The 12,494-nt window shown below is 32.5% G+C and overlaps 1 protein-coding gene across 1 annotated transcript in view; it reads right to left on the bottom strand.

Annotated features, from left to right (window-relative positions):
• Positions 1-3,909: 3,909 nt before the first annotated feature.
• The window catches only part of LOC102590946 (TMV resistance protein N-like), an 18,803-nt gene continuing 10,218 nt past the window's right edge, over positions 3,910-12,494 (bottom strand). The window contains exon 3 of the mRNA XM_015315053.1: positions 3,910-4,263. Within this exon, the coding sequence (XP_015170539.1) occupies positions 4,048-4,263 (216 nt within the window). The 3' untranslated portion in view covers positions 3,910-4,047. The remainder of the gene's footprint in view (positions 4,264-12,494) is intronic.

Raw genomic sequence — 12,494 nt, 5'->3', positions numbered from 1 at the left:
AAGTTCTGTTGAAATCACCTTGCCTTTTCTTAATTCCTCGTCGTCTATGAAGGTATTAATTCCGACTTGACATAATCTGAAATAAAGATGATTTGTGAAGGTTTTTCGAGTATCTTTACCTCTGAAACTCAGAAACACATCATAAGAAAAATGGGAAAAAGTACTAGAAGATTCTCCTCGTACAAAAAGAGTATTCATATTTGATGTGAATATATGGAAGAATGAGTAGCTATATATATAATATACCATGCACATGCTATGGTTTTTTCTTGGTAACTTAACTAATACTATATATTCTTTAATTTATTTTGTACAATTATTCTTCATTAAATTTTGTTAATTGGGACTATTTTAAAAATTGATTCTTTACCTTTTGTCTCATCTTTAATTTGTTTAAGACTTAAATGATAAAAAGTAAGATTCTTTCTTCCTTAAAAACTCAAAAGTTCATCTCTCCACATAATTATTATGATGATGTTAAGCTTGATGTCATAATTTTTTAATAATGGAATTGAAAACATCGATTAGTTCTCAATTCACAAGTTGGATTAAACTTTTTTTTTACACCTAATCAAGCAGTATCACATAAATTATAACGATAATTTTTTAAAAGAAAAACACTTTGTATTAATAGTAAAAACTAGGAAACTTTGTCGTAATAAAACTAACTACTAGTCTATTGCAACTATTAAACAACTAATAAAACTAATTGGATCACTCTTACTGCACCATTGGTCCTAATCCTATACCTATCATACTGATATAGAGGCGAATTCAGAACGTAAAATTTATAAATTCTTATAAAAAAATTAAAATTTATGAACGATAATAATTGAGTTCATAATCAAATTATAATAATTACTCAATGAATTTCGTAGTACATATAAATAATATGAATAAAATTTATTGAGTTCACACGAACTCTCTATAGTGTGGCAGGTAAAATCAGTAATTTTGATCCAAATTGAACTTTGTATTTATGATAATAAATTTGTTTGTTATGTGTAGCAAAAATATCCGGAACCCAATCCGACCAGTAAATGCTTTTTATAAAATTCAGAACCTATAAATGTAAAATCGAAATGCCAGTAGTAGTCATAGTATTTGGAACAAAGAAAAGCAAGGGAATAACAAACCATATCTTCTGCTCCAACTTCATTTTCTTTTAGTATTTTTGGAGGGAAAAAAGGGAATAGAAATTAAATATTATCAGAATGCCAACCAAATATTGATATTGTGCTCTATCTTTACTGTGGAAAAAAAATTAAATGTAATTTATTTATGCAGTTTTTTAATCTTCCAGGGGTCCCATTTTTCTATAGATTGAATTATCTTAATATTTTATGACAAAATACTGTAAAGTGATGTATGACTGTATGGCATATATACCATTTGTATATTCCTCAAAATCATGATAATACCATTTGTTTCTAACTTTTGAATTGTACTAATTGAATAGATTAATTGTACAATATACTTTTGTTTAGTTCAAAGTTTTCCTCTTTGTACTTTAAGCTTTGGTGTCTATTGTTTTCCACATTTTATGAGGTGTTAGGACTAGAAAAAGGCATAATACATAAACATACATTCAAACTCGGTCTTAGTTGGAGTGATCATTTAGACACCTCCAAAATTTTTGTGTCACGTTAGTATATGGTGTCCACGAGACACATTAAGGGTGAGTTGGAGTGTTTAGTTGTTAGTTGAGATATTCACTTTCAAAGTTAGAATGCTTACTTGCCGATTGTAGACAAGTTTGAGTGTTTGTTTATGTTATTGTTGATGGATCCATTTTTCAGTCACTACTTAATTAGTAGCTAGAGGCGATATTACGATTTTGATTTCGTAGGTTCTAGACCACGATCCAATCTTTTTTGCTTGCTAGTAACTGGAGGCGGATATTAGGATTTTGAGTTTGTAGGTTCTAGATCACGATCCGATCTTTTTTGCTTGCTGAAATGTCTGAACACAAATACATTATTTGCATCAAAGTTATTAAGTTCAACCAAATCCGTAGGTTCTATATACATGTGGACCTGTGGTGGATCTACCCCTATTAATTAGTTACACTTGCGAAATTTTAATTGGATGACAAAACTAGGATCGAAGTTTCGAGTGTTTGGCATCTGACGGATGAAAAAAAAAATCTGAATGAAAAATACTTTTTAGCAAATCAGCTTGTAGTTGGATGAGAATTTTGAATAATACAGATTGATAGTAGTGTCTAAGGTGTTGTATACAAATACGTTTAGAACCAACCTTTTTCTTACCTAACGAACACAAGAAAATAAGTAAGAAACCTACTTAATCTCCGGAAAAACATTTTCCAAAAAGACATTTTAGAGGCACTGTTATCATTTGGTAGATCCAGGTCCATGGCCTATTTCTATGGAACACATTTTCCATGGTACTGAACACACTCTCAGAACTTTGCTCGTTGATACCCACTGTTACGGACCTCACTTGTGGGATTTCAGTGGATGTGTTGTTGTTGTTTGAGTTGACATGCCCTGCTGAAAGTCTTTGTGGGTAGGAGGGAGTATAAGAATGATCCACAACTGCCGGCAAAGAAGTAACATTACCATGTTGATCTAAATATAATAGATGTACTCCTATCTTCTTTACTACGGCTCCGCCAGTGCGATCCTCTACTCTTATCTGTTCCCCTCCTTTGATGATGTTCAGGCCATTAAAAGGTCTACCATTTGAGAAAGATAAGTAATATACACATGATACTTCTCCCTCACTGTCAGGTACCCAAGTCCGGAAAAAAGCTGAAGGCTGGCCAATAGTAACATCAAACTCTTGAAGACGGCTGGTTACATTGCCAAAGTGGCAAACAAACCAGAGAACCATTCCTAACAACTTGTTATTATGTACTGTGGGCATAATCAAACAGATAGATGGAGCTGTTACTTTATTGCTGCACCAATCTGGAATCTCATTGCTTTCGAGATTAATTCGTAACGACACCTTCATCTGAAAAATTAAGACACAATTAGATCATTAATTATTAATGTGATACAAGAGAGAGATCAGAGAGGGAGAGGGACTAACCTCATACAGTTGATGTTTTCTAGACGGAATTGACAGAGCAGGGGCACTAAAGAAGCCTTCACTGAATGGATTCTGCAGTGAAGTACAATTAATCATGTCGATCTCATATATTGAAGGGAGGTTGTCCAATCCTGTAATCTTGACCAGTTTTTGGCAATTCCTAAGTTCAAGAGTTGTAAGGTACGCTAAATTTGATATTGACGGGAGTGTTTGAAGATTCTCCCAATCATTCAAACACAAGGACATCAACAAGGGTAACTTGGAAAAATCAAAGGGTACATAGAGGAAACTATTGCCGCTCAAATCTAAACAAAGTAACATGGATAATTTCCCAATATCCCTAGGAACATCAAAACCACAATATGAAAGGCGTAGAATCGAAATAAATTTTGACAAGGATACTACGGGGAGTACTCTTGTTTGAGAAAACCTCCTTTTGGCCTCTAAATTCCGACCTCTCACATCCAATCTCGTAAGATTTCTTAACATTTCAACAGATCCAGGCAATTGTTTTATACCTGTATGACGTGCACGAAGAAGTCTTAGGCTTTGCATATCTCCAATGTCAACTGGCAGTGTTTGTAAAGATGAGCAGTAACTAATGTACAAAACTCTAAGGGATTTTAGCTGGCATATGTTGCTCGGAAGTTCCGTAATCTTTTCACAACCATTCAGTTGAAGATAAGTTAGTCTGTCCAAATTTCCTATTGATGGATGGATCTCCTTCAGACTTGAGCAATTCTCAAGCAGCAAAGTCTCGAGACTTCGTGAACCGTTTGAAGTTTTGGAGTTTTTCTGAGGCGCTTGCAATCAGAGAGATCCAGCATTTTCAAATTTCTACAACACTAAAAGTAAACAAAATATTGTTTCAATTAAGATTTTCTTTCTCTTAAACATTACACATAAAATTGCAGAATTGAGTAACGAACCTGCAAATTCAAACCAAATTCTTGGATATTGCTCCCTTTCATATTCAGAAATACAAGTTTATCAGATGGAAAATTTGATGGTATACATTTTTAAAGGACATCCTTTCCAAGACAGCCATCTGAGCTCCTTGGACAATAGCTCAAAATCTCCACTAATACGTAAGTCGTCGATTTTAAGCACCCTAAGATTTATCATTTTCTGAAATGCTTTGGTGTTCAGCTTCACACCCTTTAATGCATGTCGTTCTACCACCAATATTTCTACATTTTCAGAACCCTACAGTTTAGTAAGAAGAAAAGTACTATAAGACCATGTTAAGTATGATAAATTAAGAAAGAGAAATGCTTTATACAAATTGAAGGTCAAACAAAGAGAATAAATTATGTACCAATAAAAATAAATTTACACATTATATCCAACTAAAGGATATTTATTTGATAATTTTGTCTTTGATAGTTTGTTTAGACTTCAGTAAATGTTCATTTCAAGTACAGAATGGTTCAAACGTCTAAAGATACTTACTAGCCGGAGAAGATTTAAGCACAAATGCATAAATTATAAGCAAATGTATATCAATATAAAAGAAAAAAAGAAGAAGAAGTATAACCAAGATAAAGATAATGAAATTTACTGACTTTATTTCCTTGTAGAACATCAATGACTTCTTGAGGGTTGAACAATCTACTCCGTTTTCCAGGGTCTTGAGATTCCATGCGAACGATTTCTCTTCCCATTTCCTGCACTAGATCATGCATCACCAAACTATGCCGATCCCTTTGGAGCAAGTTCCTTTGGACTAAGGTTGAAATTGCACTTTCAGAATAAAAACCACACGCATTTAATGTTTTGGTAACTTCATCCTCATACCAACCATGGAAGGCACATGCGATATCAAGGAAAACACTCTGAGTATTGACATCAAGTCCATCAAAGCTTATCTTGAGAATCTTTTGAATACCACCATGAGGAATTGCTTTTAGTTTTTTGAACTCGTATCTCCATTCTTTAACGGATCTCCCTTGCAGATGCGACCCCAATGTCACAAGAGCTAATGGTAGCCCGCATGAATATTTTATTATGTCTTGTGCCAGATCAACATATTCTTGTGGTGGAGAAAAACAGTTAAAAGCATGACAAGAAAAAAGTTGTTGTGCTTCATTGTCATTTAAAAGTTTGGCCTGGTATAGCTCACTTGTTGTAAGCCCATATAGCAAATGCCCATCTCGGGTTGTAATAATTACTACACTACCAAAGCCAAACCAACTTCTTTCTCTTGTTAAGGATTCTAATTGGCCTCTATGATCCACGTCATCAAGAACAATTAGAACCTTCTGAGACCCAAGTCTTGCTTTGATGAGATTAACACCTTCAGCAACACTATCAACTTCAAATTCCTTAGTTTTGAGGATTTGATTAAGTAGTTTCTCTTGAAGCTTGACTAGACCCGATTCATCGGTTTTTGATCTAATGTCAGAAAGGAAGCAACTACCATCAAACTGTTGAAATATTTGATTATAGATAGCTTTTGCCAAAGTTGTTTTTCCAATTCCACCAACTCCACATATACCAACCATGCGAACTTCATGCTCACATCCACTTTGCAGTAACACCTCTATATGTTTGATAGGAGAATCTAATCCAATTGGGTAATGAGCAACATCTAGAGGTGTCTGGTTAACCTCTTGCAGAACTTGTTTTATAATACTCTCAATAAACTTTGATTCATGCCTACAGTTTTTGGAACAATAAATACTTGAGTATTTTAAAATATTTGATGAACAAAATAAAAATCAATAGCCAAAAGATAACAGAGTTTATAGAATGGAGAATATATTCCTTGTCCCTATCTATATAAAACAGTTTGATTTGACATAGAATTTAAAAACTATAGAAATATTTTGAAATTTTCCATAATTAACCAACTTATAAGATTAGGCAAACGCTTAAATTCAAAATCTTATAGTTGAATTAAGAAGTCTTACCCATCAGCAATATTTCTCAAATTCCATCCAGATAAATTTGCTGCTTCAGTAAGTGCAGCTTTCCACTTTTCCATTCTTTCAGCTCCAACCAATCGTTCCTTGTGTTTTCCAAAGCTTCGTCAAAGGATCCAGTTTGCCTTCGCACTTGAGAAGGATCAACATCATAGAAAATAGGCAAAACTACCTGATTTTAACCTCTCTTTGCAATCGAGAATTTTGACAAGTTCATCAAGACACCAACTAGACGAAGCATAATTTTTGGAGAAAACAACAATGGCAATTCTAGATTGTTCAATTGCTTTGTCAAGTTTGTTTGAAATGACGTCTCCCTTTCTCAATTCCTCATCATCTATGAAAGTATTAACTCCGACTTGACACAATCGAAAATAAAAATGACCTGTGAAGTTTTTGCGAGTATCTTCACCTCTAAAACTCAGAAACACATCATAAGAGAAGTTGGAAGAAGAAGATGATTCTCCTTGAGTATTCATATTTGATGACAATATATGGAATAATTAGGCGATTTTTAGTTGAATGAAAGAAAGATGAGTGAAGCAGCTACAGGTAATAATTTGTTCCTGGAAACCCAATTTTGGGTCAACTCATTTACAATCCCTAAAAAAGTTAATCCCTAGATAGTTCACGTGTCTATATTTTAAAAGTAGATATATTGACATAAATTTAGATGGTAAAAAGTACTCCTTTTCTCTTTAATTATTTCTTCATTTTTAATTTGATAGACCTATTAAGAAAACTGTAACTTGCATCTAGTTAAAAAGAATGTTGAAATATTGAGTTTTATGAATTTGATTTTATTTTACTTTCTACAAAAGTTGTGTGATCATTTGGTAATGGCCATTACTATTGCTCAAAGTTTTTAAACATGAAATATAACTAATACGATAATAATTTTAATATAGCTTACTAAAATATTCAAGATAATAAATGGAGATGATTAAAGTTTTTGGTCAAAATCATCCTCAAACTATAGTCTAGATTTTGGATACATCCTTGCATTATTATACTGAACGAAAAACATCATTCATCTATCTAAAAAGTTTCAATAGTCATCCTTCTGTTAATTTTTGTCAAAAACTACCGTCAAAACATGTGTCAAGCATGTGGCTTTTCCTCTAAATCTCCTAATTTTAATCGTCTTCTGCACTATATTTTGAGCTATTGTACACTCCCTCCGATCATGTCTCCTCGAGAAGTACTTGTTAAATTATTCTATTGTATCTTATATTAACTTTAATCAAGTAAATTATTACAAAGTAAGATATCAACTTAGAACATGTTTTAACTGTAACTGTTAGAGGTCGTTTGGTAGAGTGTATTAGGAAAAATAACGCATGCATTAGCATTGTGTATTACTAGTACCTTGTTTGGTACTCTTTTCCAACCTATGTATAACTAATGCTTGCATTAGTTATACACTCTGATCTATTGTGTATTAAGGTGTGTATTGCTAATACCATGGATTTCTAGGTATTAGCAATGCAATGGTTTTAATGCATGCATTAGATTAACTAATGACAAAACTACCCTCTAAGCCTAATAATAATAATAATAATAATTATAATAATAATAATAATTATAATAATAATAATAATTATAATAATAATAATAATTATAATAATAATAATAATTATAATAATAATAATAATTATAATAATAATAATAATTATAATAATAATAATAATTATAATAATAATAATAATTATAATAATAATAATAATTATAATAATAATAATAATTATAATAATAATAATAATTATAATAATAATAATAATTATAATAATAATAATAATTATAATAATAATAATAATTATAATAATAATAATAATTATAATAATAATAATAATTATAATAATAATAATAATTATAATAATAATAATAATTATAATAATAATAATAATTATAATAATAATAATAATTATAATAATAATAATAATTATAATAATAATAATAATTATAATAATAATAATAATTATAATAATAATAATAATTATAATAATAATAATAATTATAATAATAATAATAATTATAATAATAATAATAATTATAATAATAATAATAATTATAAGTTGAAGATAAACTAACAGAAGGATGAGTATGCAATTTTTGGGTAAGATAGAGGGATGTTTCTTATCCATGATTATATTAGAATGATGTACTTTAGATTTGTGCCATAGTTGAGAGATGATTTCAGTTAAAAATTTAAAATACTTTAATTAAAATTAATACGATTTCTTACCTACTTCCTAATTGGGAACTTTGTATTTATGATAAAGAAGTATAAAAAAATTATCCCGAACCCAACCAATAAATGTTTTTTTATAAAATTTAGAACCTATAGTTTTTTAATCTTCCAGGGTCCCATTTTTCTATGGATTGAATCATCATAATATTTTATGACAAAATACTGTAAAATGGTGTATGATTGTATGGCATATATACCATTTGTATATTCCCCAAAATCAATGATAACCATTTGTCTCTAACTTTAATTTTGAATTGTACTAATTGAATATATTAATTGTACAATACACATTTATTTAGTTCAAAGATTTCCTCTTTGTACTTTAAGCTTCGGAATGTATTGTTTTCCTCATTTTATGAAGTGTTATTAGAAAAAAAAAAAAAAAAAGCATAATACATAAACATGTGATATTTAAATTTGGTCTTAGTTAAATTATCCAATTTATAAAATGATCATTTAGACTCTTCCAAAAATTATTTGTTACGTTAATGTAGGATGTCCATGAGATACATTGAGGCCAAGTTGGAGTGTTTAGTTGTTAGTTGATAGCAAGTTAAAATATCTAGACTTGCACTTTCAAAGTTAGAGACTGATTTTATGTTGTTTTTTATTTGTGTGTCTAATTATGATGTTTTATTCATATGGTTTTGATTTGTGAATGAATTTTGATTTTGCTCATGTTATTGTTGATGGATTCATTTTCAGTCACTACTTAATTAGTTACTAGATGTGGATTAAGATTTTGAGTTTGTAAATTCTAGATCACAATCGATCTTTTTTGAAGTTTGTTGGAATGTCATAACATAAATACATGATTTGAATCAAAGTTATTGAGTTTGATCAAACCCGTAGATCCTATACACGGTGGATGAGAGAATTAGAAATAATTGGACAAAATTCATTTAGGAGTCATTTGCAAATGAGATTGTATTTGGATGAGAATTTTGAATATATTACATGTTGATAGTAGTGTCTGAGGTGTTATATACAAATACTTTTAGAACAAACTTTTTTCTTACATAACGAACACAAAAAGCAAGTAAGAAACTGTAACATCCGGTAATTTGAAATAACTATGAAGAAGCTTGAAATTGGAAATAGTCATTTTTGGAAAGAATTCAAAAATCTGGAAATTTAGCTAAGTATGGAAAAAGTGAGTTTTTGGTCAACTTCGAACAGTCATAACTCCTAGCTCAGGATGAGTTAGGTGTATTTCCAGTTATGTTTGCGAATCCCTTGGAATGATCTTTCCAACGCCGCTGAGTTTGCTCGATTCCGAGTTCGTATGAGTGAGTTATGCCCTTTGGAAGTTGGGCTGTTGGCATAGGGAAGTTCATCCGAATTAGTAAGGGTATTTTGGTCTTTTCCCTAACCATTTCTTTTGGTTATATTAAGGGTCTAGGATGATAAAAAAATCAGTTTTCCCTTTTAAAAGTGAGAGTTAGGGTTCTTGAGAGAAAAGGAGAGAAGAGGAGAAAGAGAAGAAGAAGCAAAGTTCGTCAAGATCGTCGTGGTTTTCGTCGGGGGTGATCCCTATTAAGGTATGTGAGATCATAGTGTTGGGTTGGTTCATTCCCCCACACGCCAAACTCGTTTTAATTTCCGAGAAAAGATTGGTTGTGTTTGTTGAAGATTTGGTTATGTTTGTTGAAGTTTGTGCCTGGTTGTGTTTGTTGAAGTTTCTTGTTGGTTTGGTACATGTTTCCGGTTGTGTTTTCGAGTTGAATCTATTGTATGTTGAGGGGTTTTAGGATTCTAAGTGTTTGGGGCTGGAACCTTTGAAGTTAAGGTTGTTTAGAGTTGGAAAAACAAGGGAGAAAAGTCGAGTTTTTTGGGGAAAGGGCTGGCGCGTTGAGCCAGCCAGCACGCCTAAAAAGGGATTTTGAACTTCCACCCTTGGGGCGGCGCGCCATGCAGAGCGCCCCACCAGCCCTTCTGAACTTTGAGGGCTGGCGCCCCGCGCCTCTCAGAGCGCCAAGGACGCCAAGTCTTCCCATTCATTCCCCACTTTTTCATACATGTTCCTTAGCAATGTACCTATGTTTTATAGTTGTTTTCAACACTCCAAGGTACGTCTAAACATCAAGAACTCATCCATAAACATGAGATCTTTACCCTTGAATTCATAATCCGATTCGAGGAAAGTTCGGACCAAAGTCAAGTGAAGTTAGAGTCAAGCTTAGAAGTTAAGAAGTAAGTCGAAGCAAGTCTTTAAAGTTTTTCAAGAGTCTTTATTGAACGTTTTAACTTCATTTTAAGACTCAAGTTTCAAGGTGAGTAAAGAGTATAGAGTTTCAAGTTAAGTAAAGAGTATAGAGTTTCAAGTTGAGTAAAGATTATAGAGTTGAGTTCATTTCTCAAGAGTTATTAGGGAACTAAGTATTCCCAAAGAAGTTTAGAAATGTTTTCACATTTGAGTAAGAAAGGAACAATGATTTCCAAAAGAGCCTTTGGGCTAGTTTTCAAGAAAAAGAAACATCGATTCCAAGTGAGCCTTTGGGCTAGATTTTGAGCAATTATCTCAAACTAAAGAAAGATGTGTTTAAAACACTTATGAGCTAAAGTATATTTTGGGAGTAGTCTTGAGCACTGAATTGGGGACACGAGTTCATATTAACTCAACTCTCCATAAGAACCATGTAGCCAACATGGGAGTTAACGGGTCATACTTTTTAGATGAACCCGTAAAGTTAAGCTAGTGGATCCACTTAGTAAAGTTAGCTTGTTAACGAGTCATACTTTTTAAATAATCACGTAAGATTAAGCTAGTGGATCCACTAAGTTAAGTAAGGTCCTATATCACGGCAAGGTATAGGATGTTCCTTGGCCAACGTGAGGTAAAACGTTGTATCATCACTAGGGCTCATAGTGGTGGTTGTCGGTTAAAGAATCTCCTACTAAAGTTATATTACTTTTATATAAGTAAAGTTGAGTTTGTTATTGTTTTATCCTTAACGAACTAAGTGGTTTACACTGTTTTTACAAGCTTTATATATTGCATGTGTCTTATTGCTTTATATTGAGTTCGGTTGTTCATGAGTCGAACAGAGCTAAGGTAAGAGTTCCTTTGTATTCCTTTCAAGCTTAAGTTGTTGTTAGCTTCCCAGCTCGCATACTCGTACATTCAATATACTGATGCCAGTTTGACTGCATCTTATTATGATGCAGACGCAGGTACCCAGGATCAGCATCCAGCACGCCGTTGATCCAGCTGAGCACTCCAGAGTCAGTGGTGAGCCTCTTTACTTTCCGGAGGACTCTATTATTTCGTTTTCCTAGTTTTGTTTTATTAGGATGTTGCGGGGTCTGTCCCAACATCCATCTCAGTGTTATAGAAGCTGCATAGACAGTCAGTCAGTTAGTATTGAGTCTCTCATCTATGTATATATGTAAATATTCTATTTTGAGACACGAGTTGCCTTTTGGCCAGATTTTATCAGTTAGGTTGTTTTATGACCTTTCATTGCATTGAGTTATTCTGTCGAGTTAAGTTTCCACTGAGTTAAGAAAGTTGGGCCAAGGGTTTGCTTGGGGCCAGCAATGGTCTTCAAGTGCCAGCCACGTCCAGGGTGTAGACTTGGGGCGTGACAATCTCTTTTAAGAAAAAGATGAGTTTTGCGAAAGAGTTTCTAAAACATGATTAGTATGACAATCGAGTATGTTATCAATGTTTAAACAGTATGGTCTCTAGATATACCATCAATGTTTATGAAGTATGACTTCTCGAGTCATCAATGATCATATTAAAATATGGTTTTGATATGTTTCTTTTTTTTTAAAACAGTTTTCAAGAGCAATTACCTCTTTTAAGAGGGTAGTTTTGAGTAATTTTCTCAAACTAAATAAAGAAGTTTGTTTTAAAGCTTATGAGCTAAAGTATATTTTTGGGAGTAGTCTTGAGCACCGAAGTGGGTATACGAGTTCATATTAACTCAACTCTCCATAAGAACCATGTGGCCAACATGAGATTTAACGGGTCATACTTTTTAAATGATCACGTAAGTTAAGCTAGTGGATCCACTAAGTTAAAGTTAAAGTAAGGTCCTATATCACGGCAAGGTATAGGATGGTCCTTGGGCAACGTGAGGTAAAACGTTGTATCATCACTAGGGCTCATAGTGGTGGTGATCGGTTAGAGAAACTCCCATAGTAGAAATGGTTCCTCGAGGGGTTCTGCTTAGTATGGATGGGGGTATGGGACTTCACTCATACATTGCACAAGTAGACCTTGAAAGGAAGCATGGTATTTTATGATATTATAA

The sequence above is a fragment of the Solanum tuberosum genome, unplaced genomic scaffold, assembly GCF_000226075.1.
Source record: "Solanum tuberosum cultivar DM 1-3 516 R44 unplaced genomic scaffold, SolTub_3.0 scf00339, whole genome shotgun sequence".
Taxonomy (NCBI): Eukaryota; Viridiplantae; Streptophyta; class Magnoliopsida; order Solanales; family Solanaceae; genus Solanum; species Solanum tuberosum.
This window is presented reverse-complemented; position numbering and strand designations above follow the sequence as displayed.